At 38.4% G+C, this 22,974-nt stretch overlaps 1 protein-coding gene across 1 annotated transcript in view; it reads left to right on the forward strand.

The window, feature by feature from the left end:
* OXCT1 (3-oxoacid CoA-transferase 1) overlaps positions 1-22,974 on the forward strand; it is an 88,141-nt gene that overhangs the window by 31,085 nt on the left and 34,082 nt on the right. Inside the window, exons 8-11 of the mRNA XM_084278730.1 lie at positions 18,589-18,696; positions 21,267-21,378; positions 22,060-22,154; positions 22,822-22,870. Coding sequence (XP_084134856.1) covers positions 18,589-18,696; positions 21,267-21,378; positions 22,060-22,154; positions 22,822-22,870 — 364 coding nt within the window. The remainder of the gene's footprint in view (positions 1-18,588; positions 18,697-21,266; positions 21,379-22,059; positions 22,155-22,821; positions 22,871-22,974) is intronic.

A 22,974-nucleotide genomic window follows, 5' to 3' on the forward strand; every position in this document is an offset into this window, starting at 1 on the left:
ACTCAGGGAATTAGAAGGGGATACCTCAGTATGGCACCTAGTACATCCTCAGTATTGAGCATTGTCAGCCTATAGCTGTCTTGAACTAATCACTAGGGAACTGAGGAAACAAAAAAGAGTTTTGCCTGACTCCTTAATGTTCAGGACTGAAGAGTGAACTTCTCAGTCCCACTTACTAGGAGAAAAAAAACACAATTTGTGTCCAGTAGTAATTCGGATGCTCTCTTGGCATCAGGGATTTCTGAATCCTGGTATCTGTTCCCAGCTCTCTTTCTGGTTTTGACCGACTGGCCATTTAACTTAATTTAAGCAGATAGTCTTGGAGGTAGAGATTTGAAGCCATCCCAGCTCCTTTCATCAAACTAGCCACATGTCACACTTGTCTTCAGAGTCATGCAGTGACTAATTGGGATTGTAGTTTCTCAGTCTGGTGTTCCCATTCCAGTTTTGAAAATGTACCTTTGTACCTGTTATGCAGCCAGACTAATGCTGCCAACATCTGCATCTCTAGCACAAAGCACCAAGCTGAGTCAGGTTACTAGCAAAAATTAGAAGTGTATCACTCTGTGTTTCTGATTTTTGTGTTGCTGCGAGTTTTCCTTTAAAATGAATGCTATAAATACATAAAGAGTTGCTGTTCCTCATAGCTGCTCTGATGGGTGATTTATTTCTCTTTTCTGTTTATGTTGTTTATCCAGTCAAGAAGCAATCAAGAACAGAACTTTGTTTTTTAAACTTTACATTGGAAAGATGTGTGCTAGTCTATTCACTTATGTCACTATTAAGCTCAGTGAGTACATTCAATCAGATAATAACTTGAATTTTGGAAGACAGTTTTAATCAGAAAGTTACCCTGCCTTGATGCAAACAAAACAAGAGATGGAAAATCCATCCTTCTGTTTCTTCCAATGGTTAATCACCCTCCCTGGTATAAATGTGTCTTTTTACTGTAATTAGTTTGGCATTAGGTTCCATCCAGTGCTTTTACTCTCTTCTGCTAGATTAAAAACCTTTCTGAAGCTGGCATTTCCTTCCCGCTGAGTGACTTCTCAGTGCAATTGATATGATGAACAGATTGAATTCTTAATGATTCTAACAGTAAAACATTTTCTTCAGCTCTTGTATCCTTTTTATGACCATCTCTATCTCATGCTGCTTTTTTCTGAAACTTTACGAATGTGACTGTCTTCAGGGCTGTAATTCAGCTGCCACTAATGTCACATGAAAGGTAGAGTTACTCTTCTGCTGCTTCCTTGTTTGCCTACCTGTATGTACTCTTTGCTGATCATTATACAGGGGGTCCTACAACATTAGTTCTTAAACCTTGTTGATCTGTTTCCTGCATACTTCAGGAAATGTGTAATCAGTGTTTTCCAACGTGGATTCTCTAAGTATGGCAGGTATTTCTTTATCACAGATCTCTAACAGTGTCTTATTAGTTTACCTGTTGTGTCTGGCATTGCCATTTGCTTCTTAGGATTTGTTATTTCACCAGTCTTTCCTCAGATTTATCTTAATTTCTGACAATTGTTAAAAATATGGAAGGGCACTTGGCATAGTAAGATCCATACCAAGGGAAATAGAAACTACTGGAAATCTAGTCTCAAGCTATCTGTGAACTTGTTGAAAGTGGGAAGTGCACTGGGATCACTTCCATTTGTTAACCTGTCCTAAACCAAGGACCTGTGAAATCTCCAGGTGTGCATGCACCATAATTTCTTTAATATATTAAAGCTGCTGTTCTCTAGTTTAAGTCAGTGTGGTGTTTTTCACTCTAAGTACAGACAATTTTTGTACCAATTCAGAGGTGGGAGAACTTGGCAGCATTTGCTGATGTGGTGGATAAGAGTAAAGGCCAAAAAATCTACCTTACAAACAGACAAACTGATATCTATTATTTGCTTAAAAACACTTCTGTGTTGTGAGGAGTAAGACTGTGTCTAGAGAGGCTTCTGCAGGAAGAGGAAGTTAGTCTGTACTGTGGCCAGTTACAGCTGTTGCATAAAGCAGCGAGCTACAGAGTTTTAAAATTCCCCTAGAGCAAATTTCAGACTAAAGTGGCCCTCAGCCTTGTGTATTTTGGCTGGGGCAAATGGTAAAAAGCAACTGTTCAATACTCTCTGGTATCAAAACATTGATTACATTGTTGTAAACTTCTAATGAAATGCAAGAGGCATTCACTGACTTGCACAAATATTTTGGACTGCTACATGCATGATGGGAAGTAGAACCTGCTAACACTCATGATGATAAGGAAGTATGCTGAAGCACAGGTGACTGTCTGTAAACAACCAATTGTGCTGAGTCCAGTGGAATTTCTGCTTTATTTCAAAGATGACCAGTATTAAGGGTGAAAAAAGTTTTAAACTGAATTACACGTTTTCTGTAAATTACATGATTTGAAAAGTAACCTTTGCATTGTGATAAATAATCCATCACTGGTGGTAGTTAACTTTAGTTAGTATAGCTTTATCTATATGTGAAAGCAAAACAGTGGAGGAGTTTACCTGGGCTTTTTTTTTGTTGTTGTTCTTCTACCATGTTGCTTTAAAAAAACAAGCGCTCTGTTCATCTGCTGCTTATTTCATCTTGAAAAACTTGCAAGACTTAAGCATACAGCCAGACCTATAGCTTTGTTTGGACATGAGCCCTCAAGCACACACTCAGCCTGAAGCTTTCAGTTGATTTTCAGATCTATAAACACTTTCCTGCTTCTGCTGCAAAGATGGGAGTGTTGGGAAGTCAGCCAATCTAAAAAGAACTCAGCGGTCACAAGTTCTATGTATGAGCCAGCAGACCATATAAAGGTGCAGAGGAAGGGCTTGTCATGTGAAGAAACTTGAGGGCTTGTTTGGTCTTAGAACTGTGATAAAACATTTCCAGCAACCCCGTCTCCTGAGTTCAGTGGGTGGGACTGCTGTCAGGCACCTTAACAGACCCACTGAATTGTGTGATGGGAAATGGAATGTGTAGCAGCTTGGAGTTACAGGGTGGCCTCCTGGATGTGTGCCTATACTGCTAGGGTAAAGGCTGTGACACTGGGACGCTTCCTAAGATATGCATCTTCCTGTTAGAGGCTCCTGTGAGCAGAGTCCCAGCGTGAGGGACAGCTTTTTTGTGGAGACAGTTCAGGCAACAGGAGAAAAACATGGTGTGATGTTTTTAGGTGTGGGTGTCATGGGCAGAGGTGAAGGGTGATAAAGGCTTGGGCTCTTCCTTTCTGCCATGAGTAGTACATAAACATCCGTAACAGCCCCAAACATCCCTAAACTTGTCTGTATTCTTGCCATTTTATTTTCTGCTGTAAGACCTACTGAATACTTGTCCCTGGTGGAGTGGTTAAGGATCTCAGTCACTGCCATGTAGTAAGTATTTGATAGTGGTAGTAGTCAACATATTTAGAAATACTTACTGACTGGATGTTTGAATATCCAGTTTGAGTAATTTTCCTGTTGAGATTGCACAGGATGGCTAAATATATCTGCTTGTGTAAACAGCATTTCCACCTCAAATAATACCAGGAGAGGAAAAAAGAGAGTGTACTTTCTCATAAAAATGCATTAAATAAAAATCATTAAACCCTGCATTTTATCTCTGGTTGCCTAGTAACAACACAGCCACGTCAGTGAGCGTCATTATCTCAGGTACAATGAACTGCACTGCACTAAAGGACAGAAGCAGGCTGAAATAAGCTATTTGTATCTTGTTATCTGTGCTAAATCATGGCATTGTGTTTTATTGAGGAAACTGGAAAATGAACCTTTGTTTTTGATGTCTGTTCCTCCAAGTGCTTTAGCAATGGTAAACTTTCCTCAGATCACAGAATCACTTGGTTGGAAAAGACTTTTGGTATCACTGAGTCCAACTACCCCTGTCCTCTACTAAACCATATCCCTAAACAACTCATCTACCCGTCTTTTAAACACATCCAGGGTCAACCCCCTCCATAGGCAGCCTGTTCCAATGCCCAACAACGCTTTTGGTGAAGAATGTTTTTCTAATGCCTAATCTGACCCTGCCCTGGCACAGCTTGAGCCCATTCCCCCTTGTCCTATCACCTCTTGCTTGGGTGAAGAGACCAACACCCATCTCTATACAACCTCCCTTCAGGTAGTTGTAGGTGGTGATAAGGTCTCCCCTCAGCCTCCTCTTCTCCAGGCTAAACAGCCCCAGCTGCCTCAGCCGCTCCTCATAGGATTTGCCCTCCAGCCCCTTCACCAGCCTGGTTGCCCTTCTCTGCACTCGCTCGAGAACCTCAATGTCCTTCTTATGGTGAGGAGCCCAGAACTGCAGTCAGTACTCGAGGTGCAGCCTCACCAAGGCCGAGTCTAGGGGCAAATCACCTCCCCAGACCTACTGACCACACTGTTTTTGATACAAGCCAGGATGCTGTTGGCCTTGTTGGCCGCCCAGGCACACTGCTGGCTCATATTTAGCCTGCAGTCAACCAACACCCCCAGGTCCTTCTCCCCCAGGCAGTTTTCCAGCCACTCTGCCCCAAGCCTGTAGTGCTGCATGGGGTTATGTCCCAGGTTCAGGAATCTGCACTTGGCTTTGTTGAACCTCATCCCATTGGTCTCAGCCATGGATCCAACCTGTCCAGATGCTTCTGAAGAGCCTCCCTACCCTCATGCAGATCAAAACCTCCTCCTATCTTAAGTGTGCAGATTTATTGAGGGGACATTTAATCCCTTCATTGAGGTCATTGATAAAGATATTGAACAGACCTGGACCCAGGACTGAGATGCACAGATCTGTTCTGAGGGATTCTTCAAAGTTATTGCACAGTGACAATTTACTGTAAAAAGCTTTTAAGTACTATTGTAAAGTTGAAAAATAATCTAAAATAATTTTTTTTTTTACCTGGATGCCTCAACCACACAACTTGAGACTGAACCCTAGTTCAAAGAAGCAGTTTTGGATTAGGGATGGGCACAGGCTTTGTATTAGGATTTGTTTCTGGGAAAACATAGATTAAAATTTGAGGCCCAGAAGGATAAAGAATTGAGGCTGTTCAGTGGAAATGCTATATCCACTGATCTGTTGCATTGATATAGCCTTTCTTGATACTGTTTAATTGCTCAGTGATGACTCTGTGTGCACTCGGGATGGTTGTCCCAAGGATCTGCAGTTGGTTAATGCTTTGTTTGGAAGACCCATTTGGCACAGGATGGACACTGAGCTGCTTATTCCTCCACCTTAACTGCTGCTTTTGCCACAAGTGGCAATAGAATTCTAGTTGCCATGTTACTATACTTTATATGTTACATATACAAAAATATATATCGTAAGTATGGAAGTCTTTGCATCTTAAACACTTAGGTGGCGAGTCAGGGCTTTCGACTGCAAGATTGGATTTACATGCCTGGGTTTTGGCTAAATTCTGAATCAGAGCTGCTTGTGGTTCTGAATTTAGATAAGTAAATTATAGAGTATAGACATTACAATATCTTTTCTCAGAGGAACCTTAGATGAAAGATTTTTGAGTGAACACTTGTGGGAGAGTAGCTGTTAAATGCAGGCTCATGACCCTTAGAAAGCATAGAAGGGAAAACAGCAAAATACCAGGAATGCCTGACAGATTAAGGTTTTGGGAGATCCAGATAAGAAGAATTTAAACTAGGGAAACACTGTGTTAAAGTTTTCCAATGTGGAGAAATCATAGGAAGAGCATCCGGAGTTTGACCTTGATCACAAATCATAGCAAACTCAAAACCAGAAAAGAAGAATGACAGCAAGTGAAACCCAAACAGGAAAGCTTAGCCCCATAGGAGCAAACTCAGGAATCTCCATCCCAGTACAAACTAAAGAAGACTTGAAAGTAGAAATAAATATTTTTAAGGGTACCTACATAGTGGGCTGGGAGAACAAGGATGTTGTTGAGTCTGCTTTCATTGAGTCTTGGCTGCTCAATGAAACCAGTAGAATTACCAATGCAGAATACAAAGAATGCTGAAATATTTAATGCCTTTTCTGCTTCATAGTCAGCATTGTTCAGGATATTCAGTACTGAGCAATGTTAAAAAGCAGTTTGGTAGCTATTATGGCACCAATCATTGAATGTTAAAGAACAAGTCAGAGAAGGACTGGAATTGAAATCCAGGGACTACTAGTGCTCATTTGGTTAAAAGCAGCTCCTAGAAATATTTGCACACCATTGCCACAGTAATTTTAGTTTCCAAAAAGAAGCCCACCCCCAGACCTGAATGCTCTATTGATGCTTTTATTTCCTTTCACTGCATTTGATTGCTTGCTTTTGTGCATTTGATTGCTTACTTTTGTGTGTGCATTAAAACACAGAAAAGAAAATCAAAACATTTTCACAGCTATTGTGCAGACCACCTTATGATGAATTGACAAGCACTGGAATAAACTGGGCTAGAAGGGACTTCGCAAGGTAGTTCTTTTTACATTTAAGTAACATGCCTCTGATTTTCAGGGAAGTAAACTTCCTGAATAGTCATTTTACTTATGTGGGTTTGTGTTGTTATTTGTTGGGGGTTTTTTTTCTGCTTTTCTTTATATATATATATATCCTCTAATTATGTGGGTTTAGTTTTGGCACTTCATTACTGGGATAGTGAATATTAAGCAGTTAAAATTCATAGCAGAACAAATTGTTGCTGACTGCTGTTCATATAGTTTCACCTATACACAACATTGGCTGGAAGATAGGAATTTGTTTTTCTTTTATCTGTGTCTCATATTTTATTCTGTTCTAAATTGATACTTTCTTGAATGAGTAACATGAGCTTTCTCAGCATTCAGCTTCAGAAGTTCACTGCAGATGTGAATATAATCTTCAGTGAAAAAAATCCTTTTATCCTTGTCATATATGTTATGAACAAATATGATATTCAAAAATAACAAGCTAAAACAAGTCCATGGTTGATCAGTAGATGCTGCACATTGCCAGGAAGTCAGTGTGCTGGGGAAACTAATGGAAAGCCTCTGCTCCTCAAGCTAAATTTAGGGTTCTTTTCATAACAATTTGTAGAAAGTCTGATGTGCTGTGCATTTAAAGTATATTTCATTAACAGGACTCATGTCCTGTATCATGAGAATTTGAAAGTAATAGGATTTAAAATGCTCTAGGTTTAACTTTTCATTTTGTGCACTAACATGTACAGTAAACTAGTGATTTGTGTGTAAGACACCTTAATCATTGCTTTATCAGGCTTTGTATTTTAAATCAGAAATTGTTATAGCATTGTTCAGAGAGACCTTTGCGCATGATTCAAGGAATTAATATGCATGTATACTAGTATTTGTTACTGCAAATTAAACAATTCCTTTTGTAGTAGGAGATACCTAGTAGACTGTGAGAAAGATTTGACATTGAAACAGAAACTCTTACAAAAACTTCTCAATGTGAGTAATTGTCTACTGATATGAAAGAAATACATTTTTTTCAGGTGGTCAAAATACTGAGATTTGCAATGCTGCAACCTTGTAACTATTGCTGCATGGAGAATTTTGGAGTTAGTGTTTGAATCAGTAGCTCAGATTTTAGTCTTCTCTAGTGACAAACTTCCCTGCAGATGCTACAGAATGGTTGAGTGAAGGAAATAAAGGTTTAAAGAGAAGCAAAGGATTGAGATACCTAAACTGTCTTAACTTCAAATTGTGCTGATTTTTCAGGCTGCAGAAGATGGTTAAAAAAAACAGATGACAACTAAGGAGTATTTTTCTATTTCTGTCTCCTGAAGTTTTCCTGGTATTTATTTGCAAGTGGCCTAGACTTCCCTTTTTTTACAGAACAGTTGATTGCTTTATAGGAAACCTGCAGTCTTGAAGCCCACTGCATGGAAATGCACTCTGGTCGATGTGCCCATGAATTAGATACTAAGTTCCTTACTTTGTCACTTGTGTTTAAACTGGAGAAAGGAACAACTAGACAAATCTAGGAACATTTTCATGTGTAAACAGATGTTTTGGGTTTTTTTGTTGTAGAAAAACAGATGCATTTCTTTTTTTTGTTCATCTTTGTAATAAGTCAGATGTATTCTATCAGTTTCTTCTTCTTGTTAAAAGAAGCAGGGAAAAGCAAAGATAGCTGGGACATGCTCCCGTTCAAAAAGAGGGAGGTGTTGCCAACCGGTTGCTAAGGCGCAGTTGTGCCCTCCAGGCTTGCAAAATGCTGAATTTCTCAAACACTGTGAGCATCAAGAGCTGCAAATGAGGGTACAAACATATAGCAGTTATTTAAGTACACTAAATTTCTCCATTAAAATAGTTTCAGATACCAGTTTTTTTCCCCCACATTACCTTCAAAACAGACACTTGCATTTTTATGCCAAATTTTTTACCTATTTGAATTCCAGGCTGGTGGAAGTTACACCGATGTGTCATGCGAATTTTTATGCACCTTTGTTTATGTTACTTTGTGGTGTTGGGTTTTTTGGAGGGCTTGGGGTTTTTTTGTTTGGGTTTTTGTAATTGTGTATTTTGAAAAGTCTTGTAGGTTTTGTGACATCTTGGGATGAGGCCAGGTGAGAAACAAGGCTTCCTAGCCTGAACAGCAGCACATTCTTGATGCTCTGGTATTTGGTCACCTCTTGTAAAGTATTCAGGAGGGGTTATGCACTTTGTATTTGTCAACAGCAATTAGAAAAGCCTCCTGTCCCCTCATTGCCCATGGAATTTGACTATCTCTTGATTTTCCTGAGCTGTGTATGCACTCAGTCTCTCTGGTCTTCATTCATTTAGAAAAGTGATCTTCACATTTTTTGGACATAAATTTTACAGAAATGTGATGGTACATGTGCTGCATTCATTCAAATATAGAACTAATTTGGATTTTACGAAACTCCAGATTTAAGAGACTATATTGAGCCACCATATAAGTAGAAATGAATTGCTGTTTCTGATAGATTTTGTCAGATTCCATCATGGTTGAAGCATACACTACCCAAATGTATTTGATTTAGAAGTCTGCCAGGAGGCTTATGGAAAGGGTGAGAACAAGATGAATTACACAAAGCTGGCCACCCAGTCACCCACTTCAAGACATCATCTAGACTTTCAGACACAAGAAGAACAAAAGTTGCTAAATGACTGTGAAGTTTTCTGAGAGCACCTAATTGTTCTTTCAATGATTCATAGGAATAAGAGACAGCAGAGAAACATAATATCAATGTCTTTCTCTTTTGAGGGGCCTGAGGAGATCAGGGTTAAAAAAAAAAAAGATAGACTTCATATAAAAGTTTAAATAAGTTGTGTAAGAGCTCTATTGGGAATGTTAAGGCAGTTGGTATTGGCTTGATGTGCTTCAGTGGTTATTCAGCCTGATTAATAAATACAGAGACAGAATAGAACACTTGGTCTGATCAGGAGTTTAGAGGTCATATTTTGAATATCGAATGTGCTACAGACAATTTTTCACCCTTGCTAGAGGGAAAGAAATCAAATTTCTCATTAGTCTGTGATAAGCAAAAACTTTAATAGTATAAAGGACTAATTTAACATGTTTCTATCATCTTCAGTGTCCAACAATATTTTTCATGCTGTGAAGCACTATTCTTGGTTTTTATTTCCGTGCATGCATAGTGCTTTCCTTCCCAGGCATCTTTCAGGTAGGATAGTGATCTAGGGTAAGAAAAATTACATTTTTCTTAAAGGTTGTTACTTACAATCTCAATGCCCACATTCTTGTGGTTTCTGATTAATCAGTTAAAAATGTTGAAGCCACATGATAGTATGAGCACTTGCCTTTCCTTCCCTTGAAAATTACTTTTGACTACCTCCTTCCTTGACAATACAAAAAACTTGTATTGATGTTGAGTATCTTGAGGGTTTGCAATATCAACTAGGATTTTTAAGGTGAAATGAACCACACTGGTCCCTTGTAGACAAAGACAGCCATAGCCTATAAAATGTTTTCCAAGATTCTTTGTAAACTATCACTGTCTATAATGAATGGCTGAAATACCGATATCTAATATCCGTATGCACATAAAGTGCCATTTTGAAATGGCAGCTTTATTTCAATACCTGTGGGGTTTCTTTTTCTTACTATAGAGAATCAGCAATATAATTTACTACAAAATAGCTGGTAATATATTGTTTCACCCTGATTACTTTCCAGTATGTCTCTTGCTTAGCATGCTCTCTTCTGATCCTTAAGATTGAGGTACCCCTTGAATTTGAGGGTGGTTTAGCTGGACTTGCATAACATGGAAAATACAAAGAATTCTTTCTTGGATGGTGGAATTAAATTTCTGGGTTGTTTTTTTTTTTCATTTTTTGGGGGTGTTGTTTTTTACATTTCTATATTTTTTTACTCCCTTCAGTAATTCAATTTTTCTTAGCTGATTTTTGGAAGTAAAGCTTATTGATGTTGTTATTGATGTTAACTTACATTTGCTTAAATACATAAGAGATGAGATTTCTTTCAGTCTCCATTTATTGTTGCTCTGGTTTGAGTAAGAAAATAAAAGATTTTGTTGAAATTAAAAGTGATTTTTTTAGGTTTTGAATCTCCTTGATAATATGTGAATGATTTTAATAAAAAATACAATTTACTTATTTTTACTTTCCAATAGTTCAGAGAGTTTCAATCTAAAGTATTTTGAAAATAAGTAATGAAATTCAGGAATAATGCATTTAAAGAAATGTACTTTTTGCCTGCATGGATGCTAAGTGATGCTATTCCAGTAGAGTTAAAATTGTTAGTGGCTATTCTGCTAGGAGTGGGAGGATTTGGGATGTGGTTAGTTAGCATTGCACAGAGGTACCTAGTATAAATTGATCTCCTTCTTTTGCCATTAGAGACAAAACTCCACTCCTGTTCAGCCTGGAGAAGACTGAGGGGTAGAAGGGATCTAATTAAAGCATATAAATATCTGAAGGGCGAATGTTAAGAGTCTGGGGCCAAACATTTTCACCCAGGGACAGGACAGGGGTGAATGGCCATAAACACAGCAAGTTCTGTCTCAACATGAGGAAAAACAGAGCACTGGGACAGGCTGCTCAGAGAGGCTGTGGAGTCTCCCTATCTGGAGAGACTCAAAATCTGCCTGGACATGATCCTGTGCAACGTGCTGTAGGTGATCATGCTTTAGCACAGGGTTGGACTAGATGATCTCCAGAGATCCCTTCCAACCCCTGCTGTTCGGGGATTAGCTAACCCTTAACAAACCAAGACTGTTCAGCAGTTGCGGTGGGTTTGTTTTCTTCTGGCTCTTCTCCCATTATTTAAATTACTTGATTTTAAAATAATTACATAATGTAATCTAAAATACTTATTTTCCCTAATTGACTTCTCCAGATATGAGAAGTCAATTTTGTATGTGTTTTGTGTGGATGGTTACATTTAACTTTGTGCTAAGAACGTAGATACTGATTAAAATTGGGCACTTTAAAAGGTTAAAACATAATTATGTTCCCATTTTTGTTGTCACTACTATCATCCGGTTGAATATAGTAAAAATAAGCACTGAGTACTATGAAATCACCTCATTTCATCAAGAAAGCATGAGTCTCAAAATGTGATCACAACCATCATCTGTTCCTTAAACAATCAGGTTTCGAGAAGGCTGTAGGTATGCCTGCTGCAGGAGGGTTGGTTGGTAATACCGAGTCTGGTAGATTGCTGGATCTTAAAGTAATGTCTTAGTCAGTTAATTCAGGTAATTTTACAGTAGAAAAATAGCATAAAATCAAAATGAATTGATTTAAGGAAGCAAGAAAACGGCTATTGTCTTTGCTTTTTGATTCATGCAGAATTATGTAGGCCTATTTGTGCACATGGTCAAACAAGCGATTCCATCGCTTGTTTGTAATGTAATGGAGCAACTTCAATAACCAGTAGTAGTTAGCAGACTCTTTCTGAGTTTATCTACTTTGCGAACATCTCGAGGAAAAACTGGAAGTTTCACATACTTACAGGATGGATTTTTACTGCATATTTACAGACACAGTTGGTATCAGGCATTTATTGTTGAAGTAGCTACTCTTTCCTGAAAACACTTCTGTAATTCAAGTGAGTCTGCTTGAGCGTGTTTTTATTTTGTGTAAAACTGCCCATTTATAAGAAAAATAAAAAGGTGAAATACGTTGTTTTGAGAATACTTTTTTAGGATTATACTTTTGTGGAGTATCAGTATCTTCTGACGCAGAAGATGTTCTTGAAACTTAAACTTTCTGTGCTAAAATGTGCCTAGCTTAAAAATCTCTGAAGAAGTGTAGTTCTGTGTGTATGGTAAAACCTTTTCAGAGGCTGGTGGTTAAGTTTTTCTCATTCTTCCATGCGCTCACACAACTTTACAAACAGCTTTTGCAGATAATCAAGTATGTTTCATCTTTTATTTGCAGTTGTGCATTAGTACTTAGAATGTTTAATTTAGTGAAGTCTTATCTTCTTTCCTGTCAGCAGTACAAGAAGAGGTTAAATGTGAGGAACAGAAAGGGGCGGTTGGAGAAAACAAGCATCAGCTGCAGAGAAGTATGAGAGAAGAAATAAAGCCTGAGGCATCTAGAAGTGGCTGTAATTGAGATTTAGAACAGTGGGGGGGGGGGAAAAGGTGAAATGAGTATAATCTGGCAGAGGCTTCTTATTTATGAGGATCTGTTACCACATGACAAAAAACCTGGAGACAAACCTAGAAGATTTATGTCAGCTTTGCTTTCTTAATGATCAGATATGACATACTGGCACCACACCTCACTGTTCTTCTCTGTGATGTTTACAGAGGGTAACAGTCTTCTAGAAACCAGGAAAAAATACAAATGTTCGTAGGAATTTCATTGGTATGGAACAGGCAAATAAAGAACAGCTGTGTGCTATTCCTGTATTGCAAAGAGGAGGAAGCACACAGTGAAATTACATTAGAGAGTGAGAAATGTTTTTCGTACTAGTTAAATTGTGGAAATGCAATGATGGGGCTCCATGAAAACTATTAGACAAGTTCATGGTCCGCCAGAAGCTATGAAGCAAGGTGGTCTATGTCCAGCCTCTGACTGAGGATGTCCTTAAACTGCACATTGCAAGAAGCTGGGAAAATACAACCAGCACCACCATGATGTCTTTTAAGCTCCTGTTATTTGCCAAGAAGGGTTACTGGGCTAAATGGACCTTCACTTTCACCCAGATCAGTCTAATTAAGTCAAACGTTCTCTAATAAATATGAACTTTACAGATTTTTACTGTTCTTCTCAGTATGCTTATGAAGACGTTTATTCCATGTGAGCATAACGTGGTGGTTGTTGACCATGGTATGCCTATATCAGACTACTTGGTAGTTGTTTGCTTTTAAGTTTGTTGTAGAAGTCTCCTCTTCAGGATGGCTACTGACTGACTGTCATTTCATTGCCATAGGAGTTTGGCAGGAGTAGGAATTTCATGATCTTAGAGTCAGAAAAGGACAGAACTGAACTCAGGACATCCTGTTTTCATCTCCCTGCATGCAGGCAGAACTGAATAAATATAACATGCTTTGCTCTATCCTGTAGCCCAGTAAGTTTGTGTTGTGTGTTCTTAATTTCCAGTGACCTATTTTCAGAGTGTATTCCACTGTCCTACGATATCAAAGTTTTTTGTGAAATTCAGTCTGAACAATTAAAAATAAGACTGATATTTTTTCTTGTTTGTCTTTAGCCATGGAGAGTGGTATCAGTTTCTGTGATCTTGAGTGAACCAGACACATGTAACTTTTCCTGATAGTCCTTATTGTGTCTATTTTTTTAAAAACTTGTTATTTTATAAATGTTGAGATGAATTTTGCAGTGATACGCTGAGTCTTCCAGCAGTGAACTGAAGAAGTCCTCTAATGAGCTTGTGTTCAGTATCTATGGGGCTAAATTTGATTTAATTCTTCTGTTTGTTTTGAACATTTGACCAGTTGTAATGTTGTATTCTACTTATGTTCTGCTGGGTTTTTTATTATTTCAGTTTGAAGAACTGAAGTGTACTAGGATAATTAAGGTAATGATGAAGAGATTTAATAAAGCCAGTGTAAAAATAAGCTACTTAAAAATGCATAGGTTTTGTTAAGCTCTCTCCCCCAGTCTCTTTCTTTCAGCCACCCACCCACACACATTTTCAACTTTTTTCCCAGAATCAGGAATTATATTGCCATTTCTGGTTACAGCTTAGTTCTTTGAAAACTGAGTTTTAAAACTAAAACCACTGAAAACATTTCATGCCTCATAAAGGACATAATTAGGCTGCAGAAACAAGTCAAAAGGTACAAACTCAAAGGAACAGCCTTCTTCTTTTCAAGTGTTTTGGCATGAATAGTTGTGTCACTGTAATTTCCTTGGCAATTTTTAATCAAAAATTGGAGTTCTTTATGCTTCTTACTGGAAGTCCATAACCTTTGACATTCACTTTCCCTCTCCCTGGACACATTTAGAAATTCTGAGATAAAACCATAGAAGAGCAGGTGAATTTCCATAAGCAAAAGTCAGTCAAACTACTTTAAAAAAGGGAAAAGTAGATGTAACTTACAGAAGGAAGTGATATTGTGAAACGAATGACCATTGATTCTATGAGTGCTGATTCCAAACGGAATGGCAGAAGGCTCTTGTGATTCATAGCAGAGAACAGCTTTTATGTTCTGGGTGTACTTGCAGATAAACCAGTATTCAGAAGTGATTGAATTTATTCATTCTGCTCCCATTGTCAGCAATCAGACAAGATTTGCAAGAACATTTATTCCCAGGAAGAAAACCAATACTGTGAAACTCTTGAAACAATAAAAGGATTTTTGAATCACACATCAGAACCTTCCTGGAAGAGGAAACTCAGCCCATATGGTCTCCTGAAGTTACTCTTTAGCTTTACCTGTGTAGCAGACATGTAAACATTTCCTATCTTCTAACATGTTGATGATGTTAAGATTGAAAATGAACACATCTGATCAAGGTAATCTAAATGGTACAAGAGTATTTTGATTTGCTAATTAAAAAGTGCAGGAGGTGGTCTGCCCTGATTAGTTCCTTTTTTATGATTTGCCAGGCTTTGTGTCTCTTGAATGGGATACCAATGGGTTTTGATGTTTACAGGATTCTTCTGTACATGACAAAATAAAGCCTGAGGCAAGGTAAGTAGAGAGAAGAAAGAACAGAAGGATTAAAAAGCAGAGCAGAACAGGAAGAAAACTCACACACATCCTTTTAATTATTAATACCAATGCTCTCCTGCATGTCTCATTGGGTCTTAGGCTATGGATGTGTTACGTAAAGGACTCGTAAAGGAATATGTACCTTCAAAGGAAAGTGAATTTGCCCAGATATGGAAGGATTTATTTTTTTTTTTAGGAAGATATCCCTATCTGGAAAGATGCTTGGGCCCTGTCTTGCAGTAGTCACAGAAAGTTAAGTTGGTGGTTCCTATAGCCATCAGATTTCTCTGTTCCACTTTTGTTGGCAAGGCTTCATTTGTGGTAGTAGTGCTGGCAATACTGATGGAGGCTGCTGGCAGCCCACCCAGAGTCTCTCAGCTGAAGTATCATCTGGTTCCCTGTCAGAAGAATTGGGAGAGAGTTGGAACAATCACACCACATTTATATTTGCCCTGCATGAATTCCACTTGCAGAATTGGATGATACGTATTCTTGCAGTCATCACATGCAAACTTTCAATCCATTTTGAAAATTCTGGTTTATTGCTATGTGGATATTTTAACATACTTAATTTTAATTACATTTGATTCTTACTTATTCTTACATGGTAAAACATAATAATTGCAAAACATCCATAAGAATACTGGCAAACTTCCTGTAAACATACAGGTGTTCCAGTCTGTAGGGATCCTTAAGGATCATTTAAAATCCCTAGGACAAAATACAGTTTGTCCATGTGATGTTCATTTAGGATAATATATGGAAATAATAAATAATTATGTTGATGGTTCTTCTGAGGAAAAGCTATGCTGACTGCTGTTTCCAAAGAGACAAAATACTGATTAAGAAAATGCAGTGATTAGTAACAGAATCCAACAATTTATTGTTGGATAAATGATTTATTCTATGGGTGTAGAGATACACCATGTCAAGTTTTCTGACAGCATAATTCTCTGGAAGCTGGTTCGATTGTACCAGCAAATATTTTTGGTTTATAATTTCAGCTACTGCAGCAAGTAATGACATTCTTTTATGGAAAGGTTCAAATCAGTAGCAATGAGTATTCCCCAGGTGTAAATTTCTACCTGGTAAGTGAAGACAGATTTAATTAGAAAAAGGTGAATTTGGGAATTCCTCTGGTAGCAGATTGTCTGCTGGTGTATGGCTTCATTGAAGTCTTGTCCCCTGCTTCTCCTCCTGTTTGAGCATGTGCGAGTAGGAGTCACTGGACTCGGAGTGCAGTGTGCGTCAGGATTTTTTCACTTTATCCTGTGTTTGACTTCATGTCCATACTAATTTTAAAACACATGTTTAAATTAAAAACCTTTAATGAAATAGGGCATGGATAAAATTGCACATGTTGCTTTTTTTGTGAATACAGTAGTTTGACTCTTGTTTGAATTGATTGTCTCTCCTTATCTTGTGTTTAAGAACTTTCTGGATGTATGATTCTGTTCTCCATGAACCCTGATGTTGGTGTCACTGTGCTGTTACTGCCACTTCCTTACCACATTGATCTTTCAGATCTCACCACTTGTCTCTACCCTATGGATTTTTTAAGGATTATCTGAAACCCATCCTGTGGTCTTTAGTTTGTTAATTTTTCCTCTCCCTCTGCTGCTTTTAGGGTAGATTTGTTTGGGTTTTTATGGCCACACTGCAAGGCATGGTGGGAAGGTAATTGTCTTTCAGAGATACCGTAGAATTTATTATTGATCACATTGTGTTGCAACAGTAGGATGTCAAATTGAATTTTAAGTTCTTTAATGCTGCTTTAGCAGTGATGGATACTAAGTGATGTATCCCCACTGATATGTCATACCCTGGGTCTTGTTTTGGGGTTCTTAGACTTTGGACATTCCTGAAAAGTTTAGTTCCTGGTGATACAGCAGTTTGGAAACTTAAACTAATTTCTTTTTGGGTAGATTGTTTCAGATGTTATCTTTGACCTTTAAAATTAATACATTTTTCTGTGGTCAGATGGAGGTACAGCCCTAGCAGTAGTGTCTGGGTTGTGACAACAAGAAGTACCCTCTGCACCTGGGACTTATCAGGGAAAATAGGGTGTACCTTCAGCCAGTTGGCTGATGACACAAAACTGGGAGGCGTGGTTGACACACCAGAAGGCCTGTGCTGCCAACCAGCAAGATCTGGACAGACTGGAGAGCTGAGCAGAGAGTCACCTTATGAGATTCAACATGGGCAAGTGTAGGGGCCTGCATGTAGGGAGGAGTAACTCCAGGCACCAGTTCAGGTTGGGGGCTGACCTGCTGGGAAGCAGCTCTGTGGAAGAAGACTGGGGATTCCTGGTGGACAGCAGGTTCGCCATGAGCCAGCAGTGTGTCCTCATGGCCAAGAAAGCCAATGGGATCCTGGGGTGTATCAAGAGAAGTGTGGTCAGCAGGTCAAGGGAGGTTCCTCTCCTGCACTACTCTGCCCTGGTGAGGCCTCATCTGAAATATTGTGTGCAGTTCTGGGCTCCCTGGGAGAGGGTACAAAACCAGGCTATGAAAACAATTAGGGGACTAGAACATCTCTTTTAAGAAGAGAGGCTGAGGGACTTGAGACATTTTAGCCAAGAGAAGAACTGAGGGGGTGATCTTTTCAATACTTACAAATACTTGAGAGGTGGGTGTCAGGAGGATGGGGTCACTCTTTTTTCAGTGGTTCCCAGTGATAGGCAAGAGGCAATGGGCACAAACTTTAATATAGGAAGTTCCGCCTAAAATGAGGAGGAACTGCTATACTGTGCGGGTGGCAGAGCCCTGGGACAGGCTGCCCAGAGAGGCTGTGGAGTCTCCTTCTCCAGAGATACTCGGAACCTGCCTGTATACTGTCTTGTGCTCTAGCTGATCCTGCTCTGGCAGGGGGTTCAGACTAGGTGATCTCCAGAGGTCCCTTCCAACCCTGACCATTCAGGGATTCTGTGAAAACATCAGACATGGCTGAGGGTCTGTGCTGCAAGTGTCTGGGTTTAACAGTATCCAGCCAGACCAGCTCAAGCTCAGGCAGAGAAAACCATTACCAGTTCTGCTTCAGATAAATGACATTTCAAATGTACTGTGTATGGATCAGTGCCATTTTGTGGTGAACCCATGTTTCACTAACTGTAGAGATTTAGATTTTCACATCATTCTTGCAATTGAATATCACAGTTAAAATGTTTTCAGTTCTAGAGAGCACCTATGGAGACTAACTTTGGAGAACACTGTGGATACAAACACTAGTTTCTGTGTTTATATCCTTAAAATTCATACTTCTGCTTTGTACTCTTGACGTTTTGCAACCTTTTGTTTCCTTCTGTTTGGATGGAAATTATTTGTAGGTACAAACAACTGTGGTGTAACTAATCATGATATATTTCTTCAAGCCATTTTAAAGGGTATATCTGCTTTCACCCATTCCTTAGTTTTCTTGATTAGATCCACTGTATATTTAATTTCTGAAACTTCATTGCTTAAAAAAAATTCTCTCATGAATGCTTTTTTTCTGAATACTTTCATTTTCCCTTTTCTCTGTGTAGGTGGAGGAAATAGTTGACATAGGAACATTTGCCCCAGAAGACATTCATGTTCCTAAAATCTATGTTGATCGTCTGATACAAGGAGAGAAGTTTGAGAAGAGAATTGAAGTAAGTAGCTGAACTTCTTGGTCACAACATACAGCTTAGGTTGTATTTTAGAATTTACAGGGTTTTTACTCTAGCCATCAAATACTAACACTGAGAAAACAGTGTGAGAAAGACTTGTCAAGTTTTGCTAAGTACTGGAGTTCAGGTACAGTAGTTCTGTGGGGACCTGAGATTTGGGCCTTGTTTCTTACACCTGAAGGTCTTTGGGTCTGTCCCTGATTTATTTCAGAGCAGTTGCCTGTGGTCCTGGATGACTTTAACACAGTTGAAAATTTGATGGAAAATGCTACTTCATTCTCCTCTCAGTTTGCTACCTGTAGGCACAACAAGGGGAACACCTGGACTAAGAGCTGACTTTTACACTTAGATACATTCTTTTCTACTGGAGAGGTTTTGATATGGGTACATCTGGCCAGTCTTGGTCTCTTTTGTGCAATGTATTGAATGATGTTATGTTGCAAGGGTCCTGGAACCTTTCTTTCCTTCTCTCTAAGGAGAAACTTTTTTTTTTAAGCCAGTGGCATTTCTGGCTTGAATAAAAGATGTCAATAGCTATTAAAATTTTCAGTAATAATATTCCATCACTGAAAACATCCAAGAAAATAATGATTATGTAATTGTACTTTGTTTCTGCGGCTTTGCCTCACTCAGGCTATGTTCCTATATTCATTTTAGTGGTGTGACAAAGCTCTTAAAGTGCAATTGAAAATTACGTATTCTTCTGTGTCTCCATATTCTGGAGGTGGGAATTATTCAAAATGTCATCACAAGGGCTGGTGGAGGGGGAGATATATGACACAAGGAAAAATACATCTTGAAAAATAAGTGCAGAAAGGAATTGTAATAATTGAACTTTTATTATTAAAATCAAGTCACAAAGTCCTAGAAAGACATACAAAGCCTTTTCTTTGAGTAAACTCTCTTATGAATGTGAAGGTTAAAAGCTTTTTTCCCCCTTCCATCTGTTCATTCTGAAAAAACATATTGCATGTTGTTGAGTATTTGACTAGACCCAGATGTGTCAAACCTCTTTTTTTCTTTCTTTTCTTTTTTCTTTCTTTTTCTGGTCATGTTGTCTTATACTGCAATTAATGGCCTGTTTCCTTATTCTGAATGGGTGCAAATAATCTCACAGAAAAGCTTTAACCTTTCATGAGAGAAATCCATTTTGCATTTATTAAACTGCTGTTCTTATTGCAGTTTGGCATTGGATGAAGAGGTGACCTTTGTACAAACACCTGACTTTCTTTAGCTTGTCTGCATATGTAAATACACCTATCTAGTCAACTGTCCCTTTCCGTATATCTTTTAAAAAAAGGAAGAAAAAGGCAGGGATAAAATACCTGCTATAAACTGCACAGCAAAGTTGTAAGAGTTTAATTTTGTTTGTGTAATTTTCTAATTCTGGCAGTGGTGCCTATCATTAATAGAGTTATAGGAAGGAAATTTATTTACTCTTCCATAAAAGATTATGTATGAAGGATGTGGCTGTACATGTAAAAACTTTGAGTATGATAAGTGCTAAGAGGAGAAATGAGAAATAAAGAGGATAGTTAGTCTGTCATAATTCTATCTTTAACTAGCAGTTCCTGCCTAATTTGGTTTACATACAGTCCCTGTAGAGCAAGTTGTACTTTCTATCCAACCTTCTCTTTGCTGCAGAGAAACCCTGTGTGATTGTTCTTACTTTTTCCCTAAGTTGTAAGTGCACCAATTCTAGGGAAAATAGCCAAGGCATAACAAGATTGTTGCTGGGAAATTCAAGAGGATTTGTACTGATTCTTTCTGACTACCTAGAGGAAAGTGACTCCCAGCGTGGGGAAAAAAGACACTGCAAAAATTCTTTTGTGGTGATGAAGAGGAACAAAGGATAATTTTGCCCGATGTCATTATGGCCTGAAGTAGGAAAGGATGTGAAGACATACTGGGGGGATGTGATGTTTCCCAGAGCAGTTTTACATGTGTGGGAGAGATGCATAAAGAACATAATGTATATAAACAATGATTTACAAAAAAGGGCTTAGAAACTTCTTGAATGAGGTGGCGTTTTGGCTTACATGTGATTTAGAAAGCATCAGCTTAAGGCCACCAAATCTCAGGAAACAACTTCAGGCAGATTTGTGAGAGATTGTAGAGATTTGTGTTTGAAAACTTAGTTGTTGAATGCGACTGACTTGAATGAATGCAGAAAGAGAGCAGTATCTGTATTTTAAGCTGACATTTTACAAATCAATTTAGGTATCTCTGGGGTAAAGAATCTCAGACTCGCTAGTATTTGCACTAATGACTGCTGCCTTCTTAAAACAGTTGTCTGCATATCATATGTTCTCTCAGCCTTGGCAATGCAAAGAAATAGCATTTTGCTCGGAGGCTATCAGTGAGGATATTTGATGACTCCATTGGCTTAAATAAGCTTGAACTGATAGAATAAAAGGTCAGTTTGTGCAGAAGATGGATAAATAACATTATTCTTAGGCCAAGTATCTTAGTGCAATCACAAATCAGGCTTTTGTGTCTCAAGAAGCAAGAATCTAGATTCTAATCTTTACTTATAATGACTTCTTTTGCAGCGCCTGTCAGTCCGAAAGCCTGAAGACTCAAAAGCCAAACAGAAACAAGGAGACAATGTGAGGGAGAGGATCATCAGACGGGCTGCTTTAGAGTTTGAGGATGGCATGTATGGTATCCTTCAGCTGTGACATAGGCTAAAGCGATGACTCACTAGAATAACAACTGCAGCTGTTTTGTTTAAGACATGTTAATTACTGCACTCATAGTCTTTTCTAGAGCCTGGAATTCTCTAATTTTATTAACACCCTGTTGAAATAGATGGATTTAAAGACATAGGATGCCAGAGTTTTTATCCAGGTGTATCTGTAGAGTTTGGTAGCAGTTGAATTTTTTTTCTTTTTGCATGAATTTGTTGAAAAAAATTACGTATGCTGGAAATGAAGCTTTACTGGGGGTGTGTGTGGTTATCAAAGAACAGTTTGGGTTGGAAGGGACCTTAAAGATCATCTAGTTCCAACTCCTGCTGCCATGGGCAGGAGCACCCTCCACCAGCTCAGGCTGCCCAGAGCCCATCCAACCTGGCCTTAAACACTGCCAGGGAGGGGGCAGCCACAGCTTCTCTGGGCAGTCTGTGCCAGGGCCTCACCACCCTCGTGTAAACCATTTGCCAGAATGCAATTAGACAATCAAAGTACTAAAATAAATTGTCACAAACATGAGGCATCAAACTAAAAATTAAAGTGTTTGTGAAGAGAACAGTTCTAATCTAGTCATAGTAGAATGATCACAGTTTTAAACTTACTAGTTTGCAGTAAGTGTGTTCCTGTTTGTGCCTTAACCAATTCCCTTCAGCTAATCTGGGTATTGGAATACCACTGTTGGCCAGTAACTTCATCAGTCCAGACATAACTGTTCACTTACAGAGTGAAAATGGAGTCCTGGGTTTGGTAAGAATATGTCTTTGTTGCTTACAGCAGCGTAATTTTTTGCAGGGGCTGGGTTTTATTCCTCACTCCTCCCCCAACCTAATTATAGTTTTATTAAATATATATAGTTTTATTAAATATATATTAAATATATATTCATAAATGAAAATTTTAAGGAAATGCTAGTTTCAGAATTATAATACTACTTTACTAAGTGTCTTCTTAAGTACACGGGTGGCTTGGAGTCAGAACCTTAGTTTGCAAGACTAAGCCTTGTATGCTATATCAAACATAATTTCAAATAATGCTTAAAGTTAATATTATTTTCACTGTTGTATGGCTTTGTGAAGTTGCACCTACATACCTCGTACTGAAAAAATGTCCACTGCTTTGGTTAAAAACCAAAAATATCTCCAAAACCAATCCAAACAGCTCCCCCCTGGCTCCCCACCTGGTTATTTAGTAATTCTAAGAGCCCCTATCCCCTGTCCTCCAGTCCTGACATGTTAGTTGATGTAAATTGTGACTTGTATCATCAGGGGTGTTTTCTGCTAAAGATTAAAAAAAAAAAGATGCATGCCTATGATGATCTCTTTTCAGTAGCAAGCATTAGAAATAATAAAGCAGTTATAACTGTATCTAAAACGTTTTCCAGTATAAAGCTGAGATATGTCTGTGTTGTTGTCAGGGTCCTTATCCACTTGAAAATGAAGTAGATCCAGACCTGATTAATGCAGGTAAAATCTTTTAAATATATTTAATTTATGAAAAATTATTATTCATTGTTAATCTAAAATTGTTCTTTTGATTCAGTGCTTGAACCCAGACTCCTGTTTTATTT

Source organism: Gallinula chloropus, assembly GCF_964237585.1.
Source record: "Gallinula chloropus genome assembly, chromosome: Z".
NCBI classification, from domain to species: Eukaryota; Metazoa; Chordata; class Aves; order Gruiformes; family Rallidae; genus Gallinula; species Gallinula chloropus.